The 23,419-nt window shown below is 38.5% G+C and overlaps 1 protein-coding gene across 1 annotated transcript in view; it reads left to right on the forward strand.

Annotated features, from left to right (window-relative positions):
- Positions 1 to 849: 849 nt before the first annotated feature.
- Positions 850 to 23,419, forward strand: part of mettl24 (methyltransferase like 24) — a 31,998-nt gene continuing 9,428 nt past the window's right edge. Inside the window, exons 1-3 of the mRNA XM_017423347.3 lie at positions 850 to 1,371; positions 16,774 to 16,875; positions 21,706 to 21,824. Coding sequence (XP_017278836.1) covers positions 1,051 to 1,371; positions 16,774 to 16,875; positions 21,706 to 21,824 — 542 coding nt within the window. The 5' untranslated portion in view covers positions 850 to 1,050. The remainder of the gene's footprint in view (positions 1,372 to 16,773; positions 16,876 to 21,705; positions 21,825 to 23,419) is intronic.

Raw genomic sequence — 23,419 nt, forward strand, 5'->3', positions numbered from 1 at the left:
GTCAGCATTATAAATTATACAACAATTGTTTAAAGTGGTTTCTCTCTTATCCCAAACAGCTGGAACACATCAGCCTTATCATGTCCCGAATTTTCCTGGATTTTAAATCCAAGATGAAAATGTTCTATCCATTCCAAAAACAGACCGTTTAAGTAGTCCTAATGTACAAAAAAATTATGTAGCTATTGTTTAAGAGACCAGCAGTACTAAAATAAATAGAAGATTTATTTAAGAAATATTTAAGTGTTTACAGGGCGTTAAACATTTTTTGTTGTTGTTCATTTTAAGCAGCCATAAACCAAGATAAAGGAAATTTGGCACTACAGGCAGTTTTAATAGAGTTTTTAAGAATTATTCTCATAAAATTATAACCCAGCACATTTTTTATGAATTTTGGTTATTATTTGCAATAAGAGAACATTTAAGAAACACCAGTTTTAGGAATTACAAAGTCCTACAAAATATTGGACTTTTTTATGATGAACCTGGTTAAAAATTGATGCTTGTAAAAAATTCCTTTCATGCATCTGATTGAGGGGGGGAAATAGACTTGAGCATGAATTTGAGGAATTTATTTTGTAGGCTGAGCTCTCATGAGTCAGTGGGAGAGCTAAAAAAAATGCCCAGACCCAGAGCACCAGGCCCTGCCCATATCTGGAGCTTCACAGTAACCTGAGAGAAGAGACCACCCCAAGAAAGGGGGCAGAGCAACAATGGTGTGTGTGTGTGTTTACATGATCTCAGCTTGACAGAAAGAATAAGGAAAGCAAATGAGAGGGGGGCGGTAACTTTTGGTAAAAGTGGGACTTGCGAGTATGTTGAGGGAGTTCCCAAAGTTTTCAAAGCCCACAGAGCCTGAATGTGTACACAGTCCTGCTGGATGAAAACCAAAGCCACATGTGAGCTGGGGCATTAGCAGGAATACTTTTCACATGTTAGGGGCTGGATTACAGAAAATGGGGTAAAAAGCAACAGAAGGAGGTAGGGGGGGAAAAAAGCCAAAAATATGGAGTAGAAGGAGCCAGAGAGACAAGGTGGACAAACTCGCAGATGGACATGTGGAAAGATCGAATTCCCGTGGGACTTCTGCTGCGTTTGAGCATCCTGCTCACTGCCGTGTGCCTTGGAGTTCATCTTTACCTGGACACCAGCTGGCAGGGCAGCCCTGCACCTCTGGCTTCGGGACGTCCCATCCATTCAGACCAGAACCGGGAGCAACAAACCAGGATGATACAGGTCTCTGCAGAGGCACTGGAGCAGGACAAAAACTTTAAAATATCTTTTCTTCAAGCTCTAAAGAGGGACAGCCAGGCCAGGAGGAAGGACAGAGACCATGAGGACCTTCTTTCACCCCTCCAGCCACGCAGAAAGGTATTACACCTTCACTGTCCTGCTTCTTAACTTCTGTGGTTCAGATTCTTGTCCTGATCCTGAATCAGTGCATCAGCAGACAGAATGACTCAATAAGAGGCTTTTTTTTTTTGCTGAAGCTTGGTAATCCCAGGAGGGTGATGAAGGAAGGAACAGGCAGCCGAATCAATGCATGTTCAATGAGCGGCTCTGAAAACTCTGAAAAAGTGAAAGAGAGGGTTTGTTACTGCTGTACGTGTCACTGCAAAGCTGCTTGCGCTTTATTCCTGACACACGTCTACAGTTTAAGCAGTTCTATAGATTCAACACAAAGCACAAGTCAAACACTCCCCCTCCCATCAGCTGTAAATCTGTGCAGCGTCAGTTCCAACAAAGGAGAGCTCAAACGCAGCATCCCTGAGAGCAAACATGCTCATTCACACACACACACACACACACACACACACACTCCAGGAGTTTGACCCCGTGACCATTAAGGAGTGTGTATTTCTCTTTGATTCATCTCTGCTCCCTGTTGTTGCCTTTATTTAGTCATTTGATCTCCCCATCCATCCTTTTTGTTCCCTGTTTTTCACCAAAACTACACACTAATTCATACACACACATGACAAATGAGCTGATGTTGTTTTCCTTTTTTTTTCCCCCTCTCTTTCCCTCTCCGCTGCTTTTCCTCATTACGTTTCTTTGAAGCATTACATGCTCATTGCCTTTAAATCTTTTATGACCTAAATTAACAAGAGACAAACGGGCGATGAGTTTTAAATGCCAGAGAAATGACTGCGGGGCTATCACACCACGGTGTGAGAGGAGCACTTGTGCACCATCAATATTACACAGCGCCATATGCTCGCTCTGCCTGATTCTTTACACAAATTTTGTCTCCTAAGATGCCCTGGAGGGGCCTGGATGAAAATTCTGTGTCATGCGCTGCTCCTATTTAAGTCCCTCTTCTTCTCAGCTTACATTTCTCCTCCACTTTTCTCCCTCTGGCCTCTTATCTCAGAGATGACTCTAAGTGTTTTTCTTTTCCTGTTTTTTTAACCCCACTCTCATCCTCCTTTTTGATTTTTTTTTCTTTCATGTCAATTCCTGTAAAATGGAGAGCTAGAGAGTCCTATTTGCCCCCATATTTTATTTCATTTTTTCCACTCATGCAACGTAAAGTAAAAAACTTGAAATGTGTGTGTTAGAGTTGACTCTCAGCTACTACCGCACTAAATTTTAAATCAATATCTGTACAACTAACCAAACTATAGTCATGTTTCAGTTTGCTTAGGTTGTTCAGTTATGGAAGCCACCTTGAATCAAGCTGACTCCAAAAGTTATTCAGTTGTAGATGTGCATCCAATGAATACTTTCTGAGAGTTTCATTAAAATCCATTTCATGATTTATTAAATATTTTGCTAACAGACAAACAAATGAACACACACGCAGACAACTACTTATAAAGTAGCCTGCCTTTGATAGCATCATATAATAGCTGAAGTGTGTTTTATTGTCAAAGCAAGACCTTCAAAAAAAAGGTTGTATATCATACAACAAGTATAATAATATTTTTTCAAATAACTAATTTTTATTTGTGTGAGTAACAGTTATGTATAAGATACATGCATGGCTTTCTGACTGACAAAAACCTATCAGTATGACATCTTAAATTTTCACTGTTTAGCAAGAATTACAAGGTGTCACAAAAACAGCACCAGTTGATTTGTTGTTAAAAACAATCTGCATGTTAAGGATATTAAGCTTTAAACCAAAAATAAAGGAAAACCCCGTTTTCCAATCTCCTACTAGAAGTTGAGGTAAAGAAATAAGAGACGACAGGCCGGCTGACAACTTCTGCCTTCCTTAATAAACCGTCGATGTGGACGTGTTTGTGTGTGTTTGAACGAACCTGCCTTGGGATTTGTTTTAGTAAAAAATTAATGTAAAGGAAATGTCTTTCTGCTGTCACACACTGAGACATATACACACACATCCGCTTTAATCATTCACTCTGCACAGACGTAGTTCGCCACCGGGAAAAGAAGAGCGGGATGAGTTGGGAAATTATTGACAGACGTGAGATGTGTCAACCCAAATAACAACAATGGGGAGGAAGACAGAAGGAGACACAAAAAAAAGCAGATAAAGTGTGCACTGATGACTCAGCCCCTGACTTTAACACAGTAGCAAACACACCACTGGCCCTGTAGTCGCAGTGACACACACCAACACACACCAACACACACATACAGAACATACTGAACCATGCGCTCGAGTAAAAATCGCTTTTTTTATAAACATTTGGATGAAACGACACAGCTGCTGGAGGCTCAGTAGGACATGAGACGTCATAATAAGACGTCATCATTTAACTGACTTTGCTTCCACCGTCTGTTCTGCTGTCACCGACAGCCAGTGGCAAGACAGGATGGACAGACACTAAATAGAAGAATCTTTAATTAGTTCTGCAAATCAGCAAAAGCACATTGGTGCTCTGAGCAGAAAAAGGCCAGAGGGCAAACATTCATACAATGACTATATAACATACTGATTTATGGAGGGATGTCTGTAGTCGTTTACTTTTTCAGCTTATGACTCATCAGTTTCATTACTGGAATCCCAGAGACAATTTTCATACCACATACTTAAAGGTCTTGAAATAGGCCGAATGCTTGTTTAGGTTTTTATTTCCACGTACGTTCAGGACAGACAATGAAACTAACAGAAATGCAACTAACACTATTGTGTTAAACAACAAAATGACATGAAGGCTAGTTTTATAACTAACTTTTTCTGAAATCTTTTTTTTTTATGCATTTCTTCTTTTTAGCTGCTTTTATTCTGTTGAACGATTATGTCTTTCTTTCTGACCTTTGACCTCACTCAAGTAAACTTTGATGTAATACAGACTATATTGCTTGATCGATGACAACAACCTGTCCTGTCTGGGTCAGTAACAAACCAAACCTGCAGTAACTTACAGCTGGTTACAAAGTCTTTTTTCTGTCATTGTAACAAAATTATCAGTGCACATTGATCCAAAAGCACCTCAACTTTGCTTTTCATGTTTCTTGTTGAACTGTAACAACATTTCTGTCCTTTTTTTAGACACCAGCGCCCTTTTCCTGGCAGGCCTCCCATCTCCCATGCAGGCTAACGTTTTATAATCTCCTTTTAATTGTATACACATGCACTCTGACCCTCAACAGTTGCAGAGCTTCCTGTAGATTCTGTGAGACGTGTGTGTGTGTGTCTGTGTTTTCATAAAGTGCAATTAGACAGTCTTGCTTGCACTGAAGTAGGAGGACTTACAAAAAAAAGCAACTCAAAAGTGATGAATGTTTGCTTAGCACAGTGGTTCTGGTTCCAAAACACGTAATTTATATATTTTATATATTTTATATATCAACACAAAAACAGTAATCCATACAGATAACTATGGAGCCTTGTTTACCATGTTTCATGCATTGTAAACAAAACTGTTTGATTTATACAGCATTATGTCCTTCCTCCATTCAGGAGTATTTATAGTAGTGGGAACACAACCCACACTGATAATTTCCTGGTATGAAGTGATGGAATGATTTAGGAAGCCTTCACACAGTTCGTTGGATCTTCTCAGCAGCTTATCAGCTAAAAATAATGTAAAGATTTTAAAGGGGGAATGGATAATATCTCTTTATGCAAGGCCTTCTGTAAAACTGAAAGTTCATTAAAAATGTTACGACTCACTCTCTGACAGAGTCATCTTGCCATAAAAGTTTACCAATAATACTAAATAAGAACATAGTGAAGACTGTTGTTAACCATTTGTCTTTGTCCTCGAATCTGAGTCTTATATTGATGGGAAGCACAAGGTTTTTGGATTCTATTTTCACTTTTACCTGCCTCTATTTCTCTCTGCCAACGCTGTAAATAAATCATAGCAATGAATGTTCATCTGGCCTTCCTGGAAGACAATTTCTTCTTCTTCTCCAATAATACTTTCCTATTGAGTCTTACTGCAGAAATTGTGCCAGGATAAAAAGTGTTGTTCGTGGTAGAATTCAGCGAACTTCACTGAAAACCATTTCTGCCTGACATTTTAACTTTTATTTTTATCACCTTTAGCAGAGATGCATAAAATCAACAGCAACTGTTGGTTTTAGTCCCTGTGTTTCTCTCTTCTTTTTCCTAAGCATCCTGGCTTTGACTTCTCGTAAGTCATTCATGCAATCTTAAGATGACAAACACATCATTTGTAAAAAAAAAAAAAAAAAAGCAGAAATAAATCAATTATTTTGCACTGCTTTGTTTATAATGCCTTCATATGCATCTCATGCATATGAAATGCTTTATATACATCTTCTTCCTGCCATCGATCCAGTCTCACAGTGAAAGTTCTGTAAGTGTGGGTGCCGCTGAGCTTCTCCAAAGGAATTCAGAGATTTCTCTCTGATGAACCCACTGTCATTCACACGCCACACATACTGAGCTTCAAAGCCTACAACCAGGCAGTGCTTAGGTCATCACCATGAGGCAAAGAAGAAGCATTTTGACAGGCCTTCAAGCTTCTGAAATTTTTACAGCGATAGCCCACTGAAATGATCATCCAGTGATGTAAAAATGACTAAATGCCAACCCAAAAGCTACGAGTGAAGTCCAACAGCAAATCCATTGAGTCATCTGAACCCATTTGTCATTTTAAATCAGTGTAAAACAAAAAAGATAATATTAAGCTAAAAGGTAAAATAGATGTAACATCAAAAACTTTCTCTTTAGACTGGTCCCTGAAGGTCAAGCCAAAGCAAAATGAGCAATTCCACCAAAAAACACAAATAAGACCAACTCTGTTTCAATTGATCAGATATTTTAAATAATATAGAGGCTAATTAGCTAATTTGTGAGGCAATTTTTATAACATTATGACTGAGTGATCAGGTCTGGGTTGGGAAACAGAGCATTGCTGTGTGCATCAACCTCTGTCAGCTCATATAAGACCCCAGTGGAATTCGTAATGCAGGAACCCGGTGACCTTTTGATCATCTGTGGGAGGACTGAAAGACGTGGCTAAACAAAGACTGACAGAGACAGAAAGGGGCTGTTTGACAAGAATGAGAGGGGTTGACTCCGGTAATCCCAAAGGTGTGACCGGAGTTAGTTTGCGATGGCATGTTTAACCAGGGAATCAGGGAGTCAAAAGAAATCAGTAGCTAAGATTCTGACATGACACCTGAGTTAAAGTCCTCTTCCAGCAATGAAATTTAATAACCAATAGTGCATACTACAGATAAACAAACATCTGCACCTATTACATATAACCTGGCCTAATCTGACTCGTGTGTGTGTGTGTGTGTGTGTGTGTGTTTAGGGGCGCATAAGGACTCGTTTATTAAAGCCACATACACATACGGTATAGTCTGACATAATAAATTACAATTCAATACAATACAATATACTTTATTGTCCTCTTGGGAAAATATGTTCTGAAGTTACTGCAGTCCTGATAGCTACCTTCACAAGAAAAAAAAAATCCATAAACACTCACTCTACACAACATTTAGAATGAATACTTTTTTATACAGAGCATTTACTAAGGTATTTTTTATAGAAGTTTGCAGGATGTATTACTAAAATACTATAACTCACTAACTAACATATACACTTAAGGTTTTTCCATAGCTGCTATGAAAAGAGTTAACCCTCCTTACCTTGAGTAATCACTTTTAGGCAGCAAAGTGAGTTTGCTCTGCTGCATCGAAACCAGGTTTTAATGCCACGTGTCCCAGCTGTTGGCCGGTATAATCAGAGCAGACAAGAAAAAATGCAAATGTATTAATTTCTGACACATTAGATTCATATCTCTGTAATAATATGCAGCAGTGAGAATTATGTACATATGTCAACCATCTTGGAGGGATAAATAGCTTTACATAGACAGCTTTATTGCTTAAAGGGGGATTAGTATCCAAGACTGGCCAAAAGCAAGGATAGCCGTGAATCTGTGCCAAGTTATATAGCGGGGGCAGGAGGGAGGGGGGAGGGGTCACAAAGAAAGCTTTCAGTTAATCAATCACCCCTTCTCTGCAGTGTTTACAGAAACAGCTGAGAGTGTATCATCCCAGAGATTACAAGATATTTTTTAGCAAACTGTTGAGCTGGAAATGTTCCAGACTTTAAAGGCTGATGTAAAAAAAAAAAAAAAAAGAAAACAGAAGTTTTTTAATGCACATTAAAGCATGGATTTTTTTTTCATGCTAAGATGCTCGCTAAATTCAGGGTCCAAGTCGCACAATACGGCTTTCTTTCCTGGAACATTTCAGAAAGATGTCAGTTTCCCTCCCAGATGATATGAAAGAGTGCATTGACCTGTGAAACCAGACGCCTCGGTCCCGTCTCAGCAGCTCACTTCTATAAGCTCATCCCTGAGCACGGGTCATGATCACCTGCTTCAAGTTAAAGGGATAGTCTGGTGATTTTTGAAGTGATGTTCTGTCTAATAGTTATCAGTAGTTAGTACCTTATCACTCTCTTCATCTTTGGTAGCCAAAGGAGTGCCAAATTTAATCATTTTTCAACCTTATAATATAACTTCTCAAAAACAACATACCAGTGTAAAATAAATCTAAATTTGCTTAAATCAAACCTTTACACTTTTGTTTGATAGTTTGTTTAGTTTGTTGCTGTTTTCTCAGCCAAACTATATTGATGTTACTACAGGTTAGGCTAATCATTAGTGGCTAATTAGCTAATTGGCCTTTAATGACCAATGGCTGAGAATTATGTGACATAACATCACTTCAAAAATTATTAAACTTTCCCTTTAAAGGCATTTTGCCTTAAAAAAAATACAGAGAGTTGTTTAAGTGGCAGAACTACACTCCCTCTTCACCCTTTTTTAAAGATGACATGTTTCTATTTCTTTATATCTGTTGCATTTGATTTGACTGACATTTAGTAACACAGGATCAAAATTAGATGGAAAGGAAACAAAGGCTGCTTGTGAAAATACTATAAAAAAGCTAAAATGAGAAAAAAAAAGAGCCACGCATAAAAATAGCATGCCTCTTAAGGTCTTTGTTGCTGCCACGTGTCCAGCATTTTCAGCCTTATCTCAGGAAGTGAGAGTCATATGGTGCTCTGTGTGCTCCCTCTGCTCTTTCCAACAAGGCATCAAACACAGATTTCATATCTGGGATGTTTTCCAGGAAGACATTGAAGCACTCAAATAGAAAGCTTCACACACACACACACAGTTTGCCACTGCTAACAATAAGAGTCCCATATGTCTCATGGTGTGATGCAGGCCAATTGGGCACAAATCACACAAGATGAAATGACAAGACAGGGTGTTTTAACAATGATCTGAACTTTTTAAAGTCCCATTTGCTACCTTTTGTAATAATTTCAGTCAAAGATTAGAAGCACCTATGCACACATAAATGTATTCATGAGTAAAGGTACTATGATGTGACTTGAAGGAAGCGGTGTTTCCAAGGCAACAGCCAGCACTTGAGAGATTTGAGTTTATAGCATGTGCTATATTAGGTCTGGACACTTTGTGGGACACGCTGCCTTCAAATGTATATTTGACAGTCGGAGTAAACAAGCTGTGTCAAATATTAGAACTGACCCAATCTGGAATCAAATTAGCTCTTCAGAGGTTTGAGTACTGAATTCCATTTTCACCTTCAAGATCTAAAGCAGGGGTCACCAACAATATTCGTTCAGGAATCACAATTTCTCTGAGCAGACTGGTTTGTGAGATATTTTGCTGACAAACAGACAGACAACACACACATTCACAGTCACAGGCAGTTACACGATCACCTGCCTTTCATGGCGGCAGGCGATAATAATAGTAATGCTCGTGAATAAACTGTCAAACCTGAGGTTAAGGTTAGTTTCTCCCATTAATCAAACATCCGTACTTCAGCCTAAGGGGTTAATAAACAGCATTTGTTGGGAATTACAGCAAGTGAAGCATGTCATTTGATGTGCAGATTCTGAGTAGCTGCGAGCCGTTTTGATTTATGGATTTTTGGAAGCTGTTTCTTTTACCTAAAAATTCTGTCAGTTTTATTGTATTTGTTCAGATCCATCTTTAAGTTGTCTCACACACAGAGATGGCTTTTGCCATGCCGTTTTGGCGTTACTTTAAAATGAACACATGCAAAATATCTTAAATATGATGGCAATTCTTTTTCTCTTCTCACATTGTTTTTATCTTTTAGTAAATTACAGGAAGGTATCTGCTACTGCCATTTTTTAAGCTTGCAGATAACCATTGAATTCAGAGGGCAAAAAACTGTGTAATGTGAGTTTGATGACAAAAACAAGGTTTCTAGATGTGAGCTTCTCAGTCCAGCCAGAACTGAACTTTATTCTTCAAAATGAGGTTGCTCAAAGAGCTAGCTACAACAGGTAAGATATTAACTGTTCATAACTTCGCCACAGAATCCCACTTCAAACAAACTGAACCATTTGTTCTTTAGTTTTCTCTAACACTACTTCTTACAAACTCTAAAGCTGAAAACCCCCTTTCTCCTCCGGCACTAGATTTCTCGAATCATACCAGTTGTTTCACTGTTTTCCTCGTGTTTTTTTTTTTCCTCTTTCACTCAAACAATCACATAGCCTCTCCCAGTAAATACAACCCAGATGTGGATTTGTTAGAGAACTCTGAAAGAGGAACGGCACAGGGAAGGGAACGGTCTCTTCATCTTTCATTCACACCATCTGCACCCGAGCCTCCAAGTCGCTGCTTTCTTTCCTCCATTCATACAAACATTTCACTTCTAACAGTCTCTTCATTCAACTCTCTAGCCATCAGATTATTGCATTTATTATTTTTTTTTAAAAAAAGATCAGGGTAATCTTTAGATTTAACTCTGTCACACCCTCTGTGTGTGACTGTACTCTAACATATGAGCTGGGATCAGTTGATGATCCCATCCTGACAGAACAATAGAGATGATACTGCAGGAGGAGAGCTGCATCTTGTCTGACAGCTTGTCTCCACATCTATTAGCTTAGCCGGAACACTGGTGCTCAGAAAGAGGAACGTTTTTTTTTTTTATCCAATGCATGACTTACAGTCTCCGCTTTTGAAACTATTCCAAATTATGTGCTTAAAATTCTCAACTGCCAACAGTTTTGAGTTGTACTGTACTTTCCAAAGCTGTGAGTGCAACAAAAATCAAACTGGAGAAATCGTGTGCATGCTGAGTGCCGAATGGCTTTGCTGAAAAAGTTTGCTGAAAAAGTTAAAAATGTTAAAGTTAAAACAAGCAGAACAGGAGGAAAATTAGCAAAACTGAAGCTAAGAGATAGCTAACAAAACTGTCACTGAAAGCTGAAATTACCAAAGTCCTAAAAAGCTGAAAGAGCAAAGCTGAAAAGAAAAACTAGCAAAACTGTAGCAGAAAGCTAACAAAAGCAAAATTATAGTTAAGAGCAACATATAACAAAACCACAACTGAAAGCAAAATTGAGTAAAACCATAGCTCAAAACTAAAATTCGCTAAACAGTAGCCAAAAGCTAAAAGGACAATAAGAAGACATAAACAGAGCAAGTATGAAGCAGATTTCAGAGGACAATATTTTTGAAGGAATTGAAATGTGTGTCTGTTGTAAAAAAAAAAAAAAGGAAATAAATCAAATAATTCAAAAACCTTAAAAGTTACAAAAACTAAAAGTCATAGCACTCTATCAATCAAGCCAAACATTAAATAAATAAATACTTTCAAAAACTTTCAAGGTTACATGAACATCCAAACTTAATGATTCAGGCCTGCTAAAGTGCTGGTATTTTGTTTAGCTTGTTATAAGTTTTGTATTGTAACAATTAGATCTAAAAGCCACAGCAAGACTCTGCTTTTTCCCTCTGAAGCAAACCCCAACAAGCTGCAGGAGCCCAAATCACTGATAATCACCACCGTCTACAAAACAGAGGGAGGTTAATGGGAATCAGCCACCAGCTGAGAAATTAAACCACTGCTTTTCTATCTGTCCACCTGTACTTCCTATACCTTGACCTCCATTTGGCTTTGGGCGCAGTTTTTACCGAAGGTGCTGAAAATGCATCCAGTTGAGAAACATTTTCTAACTTCAACACAGTCCAAAGTATTTAGGAAATATTAAATGTGCTGTTGAACTAAAAACCTTGACCTCTTTGCTGCTTAGCTTGATGGTGTTTTTCTAAAGTATCAGGATGCAGGTGGGAGCAGAGGGCTGCAAAATAAAAATGAGCAGCAGGTCTGAGAGTAGGCCATGCTGCGTCTTCATCATTGGAACGCACCTATTTGGCGACACTTCCTCGGTTTCTTTCCAACTTGGCAAACACAACTCACCTGTAGCTTGCCCTTCCATGACATTTGAAATAATGATGACTATTTGTTTATCTGAAGAGATTCCTATTAAAGAGCTCTCAGATTATCTGACCCCCACATGTAACCGATCAATAAGTACTGGCTTTGTTTATTCTTGGTAAGGAAACATTTAAGAGAGTTTTCTTCTCCATCTCCTGCTTGTCCATTTCCAGCTCCCACCTCTCCTTTTTTTAACCGCCTGAATTGTTGTGGCAAACAGTCTTGTCTTGTTTTAACCAGATATCTCATGTTCACCCATCCATCCTTCGCTCCCTGAGGGATTGTTCACGGTTGGCCGAGCCGCTCACACCTCTCACACACACCCAGGCTGCCAGGCACAGATCCAAAAACAGCTCCATCCAAACACGCAAGGCAGGCAGAAATGCTATTCTTTTATTTTTCTTTTTTTTTTGGCAGAAATTAAAGAAATTTCAAGTTTTGAACCGATTAAATATGATATAAAATGTAAATATTATTGTGATTTACCATCATTTTTTGAGGGGCAAAGTAATTTCAGGAGGACAGCTGGAGAAAAAAAGGACCACATGAGTGCTTAAGTGCTTATGGATGAAATTTAGAATTTACCCTCATTCAGACAGATCCAATCCTGCAGTTTTTCCAGTGCCACTGGCTGACATGCCCTCCGAGAGCAGAAATCCTCCCTCATCACCACACAGCAAATTTGGTTTAAAAAACACTGCTTTTAATTATTTTCTTAGCTGCTTTAAAACTTGAATAATTTCGGCATAAAATGTTTTGTATACTTAAAACCAAGTCTTGTTCATATTGTGGGCATTCGTTTAACAAAAGCAAAATACTTTTGTTTTACAATAACATCATTAATCGCTCCCATTACAGTGCCTTGGAGGTTTCTGGTAGGGAGCACATCGTTTATACAGGTCTGATAAATAAAAACATATCTTTAAGTGTTTTCGGACACATTATTGTTATTAAAAGTGTGGTTTATTTGTTTGGAGAGTTCATAAAGAGGTATAGATATCATTCTAAGGAAAGGCATTCCTTAAAGGTAATGTCCACCGCCTTGCATGTCAAACATTTAAACAAAGATCTCATGCAATCTGTTAGCACTTAGTGTATAAATTGGGGATCACTAGCAGCTACTACCACATCAAATATTATCTGTAAAACTGACTGAGTTACAGCCATTCAATTAGCAGTGGCAGCCATCTTGAATTGGGTTGTCTCCAAAAGTTAATCAGTTGCAGACTTACATCTAAAGATTACTTCCTGAGAGTTTCTTTAAAATCTGTCCAGTGGTTTGGGAGATATTTTTGATAACATTCAGACAAACAAACCCACACATCCAATTACAAGATCTTTATAACGAGTCGTTTGACGACGAATTCACAGAACTATGCAGAAATGTAAGCCTCCGATAAAGAACATTTTGAAGGATAAAAACATAAATTATTAAATAGAGAATTTGGCTGATTTTTTTTACAAGAGTCCACACTTATCTTTAATATAAGTTCTAATATACATAATACATGCTGACTTTTATGTAGAAAAAAAACTGGTGCTCTTTTCCTTTAGGACATTAAATTCACCCAGTTAGTTTTCTTTTTAGCTCAATTTATCGCCAACACTCAAGCTGACATTTCAGCTCCATCAGCTGGATTTTTCAGCTCATTCACTTTGACACGTTTTTCGTCATTCATCCTTTTCAAATGTTTAATTTAAAGTCTGGCAAACATTTTGATTCTTCTCGACACTTCCACTACAGCCTGTACTTTAAACCTCGCTCATCAGCTCTCACAATTCAAGTGTCTAAGTGAATCTCAAACCCTTCTCTGCAATTTTTAATTCAGCCGACTCTTGAACATCACTCAGTGCACATTCAAAATGACACTTCAGCTTATAGTACCCCAGCTGTCACTTCAGTGTGTTATCAGTGTTTCTCAAAGTCCAAATGTTATTCCACCATTATTTAGAATTTCCTGTGTTCATGTTATATACATACAAAAACCAACTCACACTCCAATGCTTAGAATGTGATTAAATCTAATGTCACAGGGTTAAAGTCAACCTAAATTAACCTCAACATTTCAGAGTGATGCTCTCTGTATTTGTTATTAACGCTGCTTTCCACTTCCATCCCTGAGGTGATGATGACTTGTTGTTGCTTGACTGAACACGAGGCTCAACACTAATCTCATCACTGCTTGCTGATAATTCACCAGTTAGTAAAAGCTCATAAGTATGTAATGTATAATTTCTGCAGAGGCAAAAATATCTCCTGTACTGTACATTCATCTAGCCATTTTCTTTACCTGCTTGCATTTAAGAAAGAAGAGCATTCAATACATGTGCCATTGGGTCTGTTTTCTGGAAAATGACTTTAAAGAGATCACTTCAGAAGATCTGAACTGGAGTTCTGTGAAAATGTTTTCAACAATAAGTGTCTTAGCTAGTGTAGATAACTTTTTGAATGACCTCAGTTAGAAGAGGATTGTTACCATCTTAAACAACATCAATCTCAAAGATTTTGTAGTAGTTCATGCAAACGGTCCTTTATAAGGCTTTACTTTACCACCAGTTTCACAGTATAATTACATAAAAATCAAAGATTATTTGCAAAGCATCATTAGTGGCAGCAGTAGCTATTTATATATAGGTTCTCTGGTGCATTCTGTGGTACTACCAGCAGAAACATTGTAATATTGTAAGGAAATAACAGTGTAATGCAAAACTGACAGTGATGTAAAGGTTTATGAATTAGCATTACCATGAACTAATTCAAAAATTTTTGAGATTGGAGTTGTTTTAAGACATCAACTTCCACTATGGTCTTGGCCTAGCTCGAGCTAGCCGCTCACCAAAGTGTGTTTATGAGGCAAAGAGGTTGCTGTACAACTTCAGTGTCTGGAAACAAAGAATCTTTCAGGTGCACCAGTTGTAAAAATCGTATTTATTTTTTCCATTGAGATGTTTAGATGTCATTTATTGCACATGTATTAGAAACTCCTGTTGTCCTTTGCTGCCCATTCTTACTGAAATGCAGCTTAACTGATACTGGAACCTCCCCGAGAGGCCGTCGTCCCAGAAAACTGCCCTCTGATCAGCAGCGCAGTCCTAACCTGTACTGTGGTGATGTATGGGGCCTGACAGCTGAGTGGTTTGGGGACGGCGCCGGTGAAAGGGGCAGCTCAGAAATAAAGAGCTCTGGGAGCTTTCAGAGTTCCCAGGATGCAGACAGAAACGTGTTATTTGTCTACCTGTAAATGGAGTTCCAGGCTGACACACAGTCTTTCTCTGTCTGCAGAGCTGTTCCACCTCACTCCTGACTTGTTAGAGCAATGCCGTTTGGTACGGCTATTTCAGATTTGTCCTTTTTTTAGAAAATTGATAGCCAAAGAGAGTTATGCTTTAGGGTCAGATTCAAAATTTTCAAAGAAACTGAATAAGAAATTTGAAGTATGAAGGCTATACTGAAGGAAAAAAATCAGTGGAAAGAAATAATCATTGTACTTTCCCCGTACTGTCTGTTTTATTCTATATTATATGTAGCTGGAGTGGTTTTAAGATAGCAGCAATCTAAATTATTCTTGGCCCTACATGGACTTGTTGTCAGCTCATCAGAACAGTCAGAATTAATTAATATTTATCCTAACTAAGCTAATTTAAAAAGCAAAACTTGAACTGCTCATAACCTTTTAAGCTAAAGCCTACATCAAAGGATCAGAGCTGTTCCTTTAATTGATAGTGTTCTTTGATGGCCGCCAGATGTTGGCTACATCTTTTGCTTTAATGCGTGCCATTAAGAAGAAAAAGAAAATTAAAGTAAAGCACTAAGATCAATACAAAAAAATCCAATACGTCATTACATGTCAAACATAAAATTTACTAACTTATAACGTTGTAGCAAACAATGGAATATGCAGCAAGATTCAGAGGAGATGAAGGAATGAAACTGCAGGATGAAGAGGGGAAGAGCTGAGAGATGGCATATGTTCAGATGTTTTGACACACCGCACATCGATTTAAAGCCGGATGCCAAAAGAACCTGAACGGTGGCTAAAGCTCTGCGGCTATTAATTCTGCAGCAGCTGGCTCCCTGTGCTGGCAGCTCCCAGATCAGCATCACTGGAGGAGGAAATGACACATATGGTGCTGTCAGATAATGTATCAGTAGAGTGCACCCAGTTTTATGTGCTCTCAAGGTGATTATAGATTAAAGTGTCATAGCTTTGAAGCGCCTTCGTGTTCGGGTCTTCAGTCACTGTGAGCAGAAAGGAAAAGCAGTCTGGAAACATGAGAGTGAAATCCAGCATGAAGTTATTTTCATGAAGGGTGTTCTCCTGCACTGAGCAAACATCTTGTTAGCTCCGCAAAGAATGATCTCTGCACATCCACGGAAAATTTGAAAGGGAAACTTCGGAGCCCAAAACATTACTCTTGCAGACTGGAACGTGCCAGTCTGGGGGGAAGTGCAATCGTAAAAATCACTGATGAAAATTTATACCAAGGCTGCTAATGCACACTCAGCCTCAGTGTTTAACTCAAGAAACGATTGTGTAAGCAACTAATACATCATCACGACTCTCACTCGCTCGCTTTTCTAGACGTTTGCTCAGCCTCTGCTCCAATCATAAACAAGCACATTCCAGCCGAAGCGAAGCAGGCCTTGAAAAAGAGCTCTGCCAGTTCTCAGGAATTTGATTACAGCAGCACCGAACTCAACAGTCTCAATTTTCCCATGACTTTCAGTCGAACCTTTCACCATAATCTTTCGTTTCATTCTGCACCTTCAGTTATGGAACACACATGAATAAATGAATAGCAGCTGTCATTTTTATCAAAATACCGTTTGGATCCGAAACACGTGCAGGTAAAAAGTCACCACAGAGCACATGGTGACCCAGTTCCATCAGCAGATGCACACAAGTGAGTTATAATACCTCAAAGAATAATGCTTCTTTCACATTATCCCCGTTGGACTTGAAATTCCTGCGAGGGCCCTGTACCTCCAGGTTATGTAATCGTGATTTATATTGCTTTCTCTTTTTACAAATCATATGTGTGTGTGTGTGTGTGTGTGTTCAACAGCAGACTCCCCGGTGGCACATAGATCTCCAGCCATGGGCTAGTGAGAGTCAGTCCCTGGAGGACGAAGCTAAAAGGTTCCTCAGTTACATCACAACCCCACAAGTGAGTCATCATTTGAATGCTAAATGGAAATAAAAATAATTTCTGGTTTTCAATTTTATGTGATCATCTAGTAACCATGGTAACCAAGTCATATACAGCATTTCAGTGACACTAAATTATTCTTTTTACCTTCACTTACCTGTAGCTGCTTTACAAATTTGGTGACTGAATAATTTCATCTCTACTGCTGCAAATGCATTGCACAATTAAACTTAAATTAAATATTTTTAATGAAGCTGCTGTTATGTGATATTTTATTGCTGACAATAGTTTCATTGTTACTAGAGTAGTTTTAGAAAATAAGCTATGTATTCTGCCAATAATGGAGATTTTAAAAAAGTGTGACAGTATTAGGTTAACTCTCGTCAGCAGAGAATCATAAACACAACTTTGTTTACTTTAACTGTGAAATCATACGCAACAGTTTACTTAACTACTTGACATACAACCCCAATCACAAAAAAGTTGGGATGTTGAGTTAAATGTGAATAACAACAAAATGCATTGATTTGCAAATCTCATAAACCCATATTCTATTCACAATGGAACAAAGTAAATATATAAAATGTTTAAAAATAGAAATTGTACCACATTTTTGGAAAAATAATATAATTTAAATTTTATGGCAGCGACACTTCTAAGAAATGTGGGGACAGGTGCAACAAAAGGCTGTAAAAGTAAGTGGTACTAATAGGAAACAGCTGGAAGAGCATTTTGCAACTGTAAACAGGTCAGTAAGAGGACTGGGCATAAAAAGAGGATCTTAGACAGGCTGAATCTGTCAGAAGTAAAAATGGGCAGAGGTACACCTGTCTGAAACTGGCAGAGCAATTTCAAAATAATGTTCCTCCATAAGAAATTAAGAAAACTTTGAATATTCCTTCATAATATCATCAAATGATTTCAAGAATCTGGAGAAATCCCTAATTTCAATGGACAAGACTGAGATGTGATGTAAGCTGGATTGCTTGCAAATTGTTCTCACTCTCTACAATTTGCAAGCAATCCAGCTTACATCACATCTCAGCTTTAAAAGCTCAACTCCACACTCTCTATTTCTGAATTGAGAAAGCTCCTCGGATGAGAAGCGAAACGTCTTCAGCTACAGAATAGAAGTCCAGTTGTTTTTGTTTTTTAACTTTTTTTGAATTTACCATGGCCTGGATGACTGAGAATCTACACCAGCATACAGGTCTGCTTCTGTTCTGGACATCACTGCACGGGCTCAGGAACACTTCCACAAATCATTGTCTGAAAACACAGTTCCTACACATCTGGAAGAAAAGTATATGCAGGTTTAAGAACAACATATGCTCCCATGAAGCAAAAACTTCAACAAAGATAATGTAGACTGTTGAACAGTAAGAATCCTTAATCAGACAAGAACGAGACAATATTCGGCTACAAAACCTCCAGCCACTGGTCTCCTCAGTTCCTAGACCTTTACAGACTGTTGTTCAAAGAAGAGGTGATGTTTCACAGTGGGAAACAGGGTCCTGTCCTAAATTTCTTTATATGTGTTGTTGCTATAAAATTGAAAATTATTTTTACCTCCGCCAAGAAGGTTATGCTTTTGGTAGTGTTGGTTTGTTTGTCTCTCTGTTACTAGGATTACTTCAAAAATAAAGAAGAGATTTTGATGAAATTTTTCGGGAATGTTGGGGTTGTTACAATAAACGATTTATTAATTTTTTTTAATGACACTATGGCCTTGGTGGAGGTCACTGAGCACCTCAAGTTTAAAAGGTACAATTTCGTAGTTTAAACATTTAATATGTTTACTGTGAATAAAATATGGGTTTATGAGCTTTTCAAATCACTGTATTCAGATTTTTTTTACATCTTACACAACCTTTTACTTTGTTTGGAATTGGGTTGTAGTTACTGTGAAAACTGTGCATAAGTTTGACAGATCCTTATAGTATGCAACAAAATAAAAGTGTATCTTTCAATTTATCACTAAGATCCACTTCTTTACATTCAGCTCAGTGAGGGCATTTGTCTTATCCAATAGCTCATTGTAATTCATCATTCTATTGATTACAGCACAGAGGGATCGCACAGCAGATCTGTTCAGACCAAATCGATGAGATGCTACTGTTTGTTTCTTAATTTGTATCATCATTAATTACTGCAAGTCGATTGAAATGTTCTACATCATTGCTTGAAAAAATGGATGGGAGAGTGCGTCGAGGCTTTGTTCTTATCGTATACTCACAGAGGGAGTTTAGTTTTCGTTGTCTAAAACATATAGTCCGAGGTTGTTTTTATAATAAATGTGCTTTGGTTCTTACAGTAATGGCTTTCACTTGGGGATAAATCTGCATCTTATCTGTTTTCTTTTTTCACCATACAGCTAGAACAAAGAGCACCCTGCTGCAAATAACTGAGCATCACTCTGATCTTTCACAAAGTGGAGATTCAGCTCATAATGGCTCAGGGTGTGTGTGTGAGGAAGAAAAGGACAAGGACAAGAACAGAGAGGGAGATACTGTGTGTTTGTGGGAAGCAGTGAAAGGGAAACTGTCCGTCACTGACAGTGACAGGCGAGGGTGGAAGGAGTCTGTGCGGGATTCACAGCATCTTCAGCTGTAATGCTGACTGACACAGTGTCTGGTGGAAGTGTTACTCACAGAGATGGCCTGCGACACACTCTGTCCAATCAATAGCAGTCTGCAGCTCCAACATGTGCATGCACAAGCACACATACACAAAACCAAAAAAGGCATCATTTAAAATAGTTTAAACGAATGAAAATACACAGAAGGAACATCTTCTGCTCACTTGTCAACATTAATTGCTGTTTAGTTACTGTAACTCAGAGCTCAATGAACTTAGTTTTCATATCTCAGGCTCCTGTGTAGATATTCTCAGCAGTACAGTGCATCTTAGTGCACACTGTTTTTCACACTGATGAATGCTTGCAACAGACAAAATGGAACCTTGTTTAAATTCAAGCAGAAATTCAAATATTGCACCCACTCGGTACAATTCTTGTGCAACAAAAAAAATCGCATTTTTGCTCAGTATCATACTGAATGTGCACTTTTTTCAACTTGCACATGAAGGATTGCTATGGAGGAGGTTCCGGTACTTGCAAACACAGAAGGCAAACACACATCATGTACAGCTTCAAATGTCAATTTCAAATCAACAATAGATGTGATTTTATAAGAGGCAGGCATCTCGTGCTGATTATTTTTCCTAGAAAGCACTAATCACTCCTCCATTCTCAATCATTTTCCTACACACCAACACTGATTGTTAGTTTAAGGCCAATAATACACTGTGTAGAGTGGATGAACACAAGCGTACATGCACACAGGCTATTGTTTTTCCACTTAAATGTTGTAACGGCACAGACTTTTTCTTCTACATCAATATGTCTGAGCCAATATTGTCCCTTCCTGTGCAAACTGAAGCTGACAGACCTAAGAGAAACCAGACTGCCAATATTTGAGAAGTAGCTCCTGTGCTAAAATTAAAATAGTATAAAACAGATAATGTGCAACACATATACTAACACTTTTACACATGTAACATTGTGTAACTTTTTTTTTTTTTGGGGGGGGTCTGGGCTGTTTTTTCACTCATTTTCAGAGAAATGTTTTGTTGTTTGTTAAGCCACTTTTCTCTGACCTATGAATCATTCAGATATAAAAAGCCTCCTAGACTTATGGGATGAACCGGTGTTTTTGCTAAAGATTATTTTAAATAGTTTCTTTAAGCATTATTAACAGCCTGTCACAAAGACAGTTTGTTCCTATTCCTTAGTTGAAACTTTGAAAAACACCAAAAATAGCACGGTTCAACAGACAGAAAGTGCTGTTTCAGCAGCAGCACAGTGATTCCCAATAAGCAATTAACTTAAAAGTTGACATACAGTTGAGGATTAGCTGAAGGATGATGTATGTTCTGTGTTGGCTCTTTGCCTGACTTTCTTCTGTTTTTTAAAAAACACGAGGGCCTTAGGGCTCAAAGGACATCCAACAATAACTGTCAGCCTTGTTCTTTGAGCTCAGAGATTAATCCAGATTCTCCACCAAAAAATGATACAGCTGATATCTTTACTATGTTCCATTGTGAGTCTGGACACGTCGAGAACTTTTTGCCTGTTATATAATATTAAACTTTCTGAACATTGCTAACTCCCCGAGTGAGTGGCAGAAATGAGACTATATCTAGGACTCCACAAAGTAAAAAAAAAAAAAAAAAAAAGAAACATGAAATCCATACTTGTGTTTTCATCACAGAATATTCTAGTCTCCTCCTTGGTTACCATCTTTGTTTTATCCTTGTGGGACTTGGCAATGCAGCTGATGCCTCGGCTCCAGCTGTGCACCATCCTGAATATTTTGCATAATAAGCTTTAACACTGGAGGCCAAACTCATGCAAGCTGAAGGTCACATTCAGTGGAAATGTACAATTATTTTCAGCGTTGCAAAAGCGTTAAGACTTTTTTTTTATCCAAACAGGACCAATCAGAGCGTCAGCCCAGCTGTTTTAAGCTCAACAGGACTCCATTTGCTTATACACACACACACACAATCACAGCTATGCAGAACCAAAACTCAGCTGTTCAGTTCATGACTAATTCAATAGTTCAACTTCAGACTAAGGAGTGTGAAGTTTATACAGAATGTGTAAATTTCTTCCCACTGTGTGCTCACATTTGCCTAAGGTTAGCATAACAGAAAGCCATTCATTTCCATTTTTAATTTTATGCCTTTGGCCATCTTGTTTGGGATATAACAATGAAAAAGACAAATCATGACTGGACGCAGCTGTTTTGACATGTGCGTGTTGCCTGGGTGTGTTTGTGTGTTCAGGTGTCGTGTGCTTCGTTAGCCGGTGCAGAAGGTGCTGGTGACTGGGCTGTGTGCCTGGATCCAAAGTACAGCCTGATCCACAGAATACAGAGCAAACACTGCAGGGTCTACTCTTTCGGGTGAGTATTTATTCATGTAATCAAATGTTTGGGGGTTTTTATTTTTAGATTTGGGAACTGGAAGTTAAATATAAATGACTTTAGCACTCATCACTATATCCATAGAAGAAATTTATGAATATCTGTAACTTCATGAACATTAATGTGATAGTTTAGATCTTCTAGAGTGGGGTTCTGTGGAGTGGTTATGAACAATTAGTATCTTACTTCTTGTAGACAGCTCCTTGAATGACCTCAGATGGAAAAATGAGTTTAATTCTGACCAGACTGACGAGCTAACAGCTAGTCCGAGTGGGATCAAGACCGAGGTGGATTGCTGCTTGTCTTAAAACAACTCCAATCTTTTTTTTTTTTCATAAACTTTAACATTTTTGTTAAATTTTGCATAACTTAGTTATTCAGGTAGATCACTATGATATAACTGCAGTAATTGCCCTAGACTCAAAACTAGCAATTAGCTCTTTTTCTCCAAACTAAGGCCATTTAAAAAGCTATACAGAACGCCACTTTAAAAGAGCTGAACAAATACTTGAAATAAGGAGGGTAAAACAAACCCTTGACCTTCCTAAATCTTGAGAAGTAACCACTCTCGGTTGGCTTTTTACCACTGAGCAGCTTGACCTGCTTGCTCTCACTGTGCCATGGGTTAGCAGAGGTATAAAGGGATTTTTCTGCAGGCAGAGAGACAGTGAGCTCATTAATTTGACTGTTGAGAGAAGACACAGGTGTGCTGGCATCACAGCAGGCACAGTGTTGGAAGGGTCAGTGCTCTGCTGCTTCTGGCTCCTCGATTCAGGGATCAGACGTCAAATGGAGAGGCTGCTGAAACCCGAAAGTAATATCTTCTTACGTGCTCCAAAAATTAAAAGTGCATGTCTTCATGCATTGATCCGACCAAATATCTCCATGTTTAACATAGATGTTTTTCACATAAGCGTGAGATGATCTGACTGTTTTTTTCTCTCCCATAATCCAACTGATCCTTTAAGACCCGTGGAATTAATTCAGTGAATGCAGCAGAAGTGAGTCGACCTTACTGGAGTAATGCTCTGGAACAACTCCGAGCTGAATCAAACCTTTTATAGACTCATTGTATAGACACACACACACACAAGATATGCTGAGTGTCCTCCAACCAGGTGAGGCTGGCACTAATCTATCAAAGATTCAGAAATGAAACTCTGGCCCACAGCTGCACATCAAACTGGATTTAAAAGAAAGGCCAGACATCATTAGGAGCATATCCGTGTATAGTTACTGAACAAGCCCGCTCTGGTTTTATGTGTTTGTGTGCAGCTGATCCACCTAATTTGCTTGCTGTTTAACGAGCCATGGACGGCTGTGCCTGCATGGGCATGATGAGCAGCTGTTCACTGATTGGTCCACTGCTTGTTGCATGTGAAGCGCTGAAGTTGCTGGATGTTTTATCCCTGCAAAAGACCAGTTATTCTGTTAAGGTGTTTTTATCCCCTTTACTCAAATTTTAGCATCTTACTCACATTTGTTTTTATTATACTTTAATTCTTCTTTTAAATCTGGAACAGTGCAGATGCTTACTGTCAGCTGTGCGGCTCATTCGTTTCTATAAATTAGCC

The sequence above is a fragment of the Kryptolebias marmoratus genome, linkage group LG19 (genome assembly GCF_001649575.2).
Source record: "Kryptolebias marmoratus isolate JLee-2015 linkage group LG19, ASM164957v2, whole genome shotgun sequence".
In the NCBI taxonomy this organism is placed as follows: Eukaryota; Metazoa; Chordata; class Actinopteri; order Cyprinodontiformes; family Rivulidae; genus Kryptolebias; species Kryptolebias marmoratus.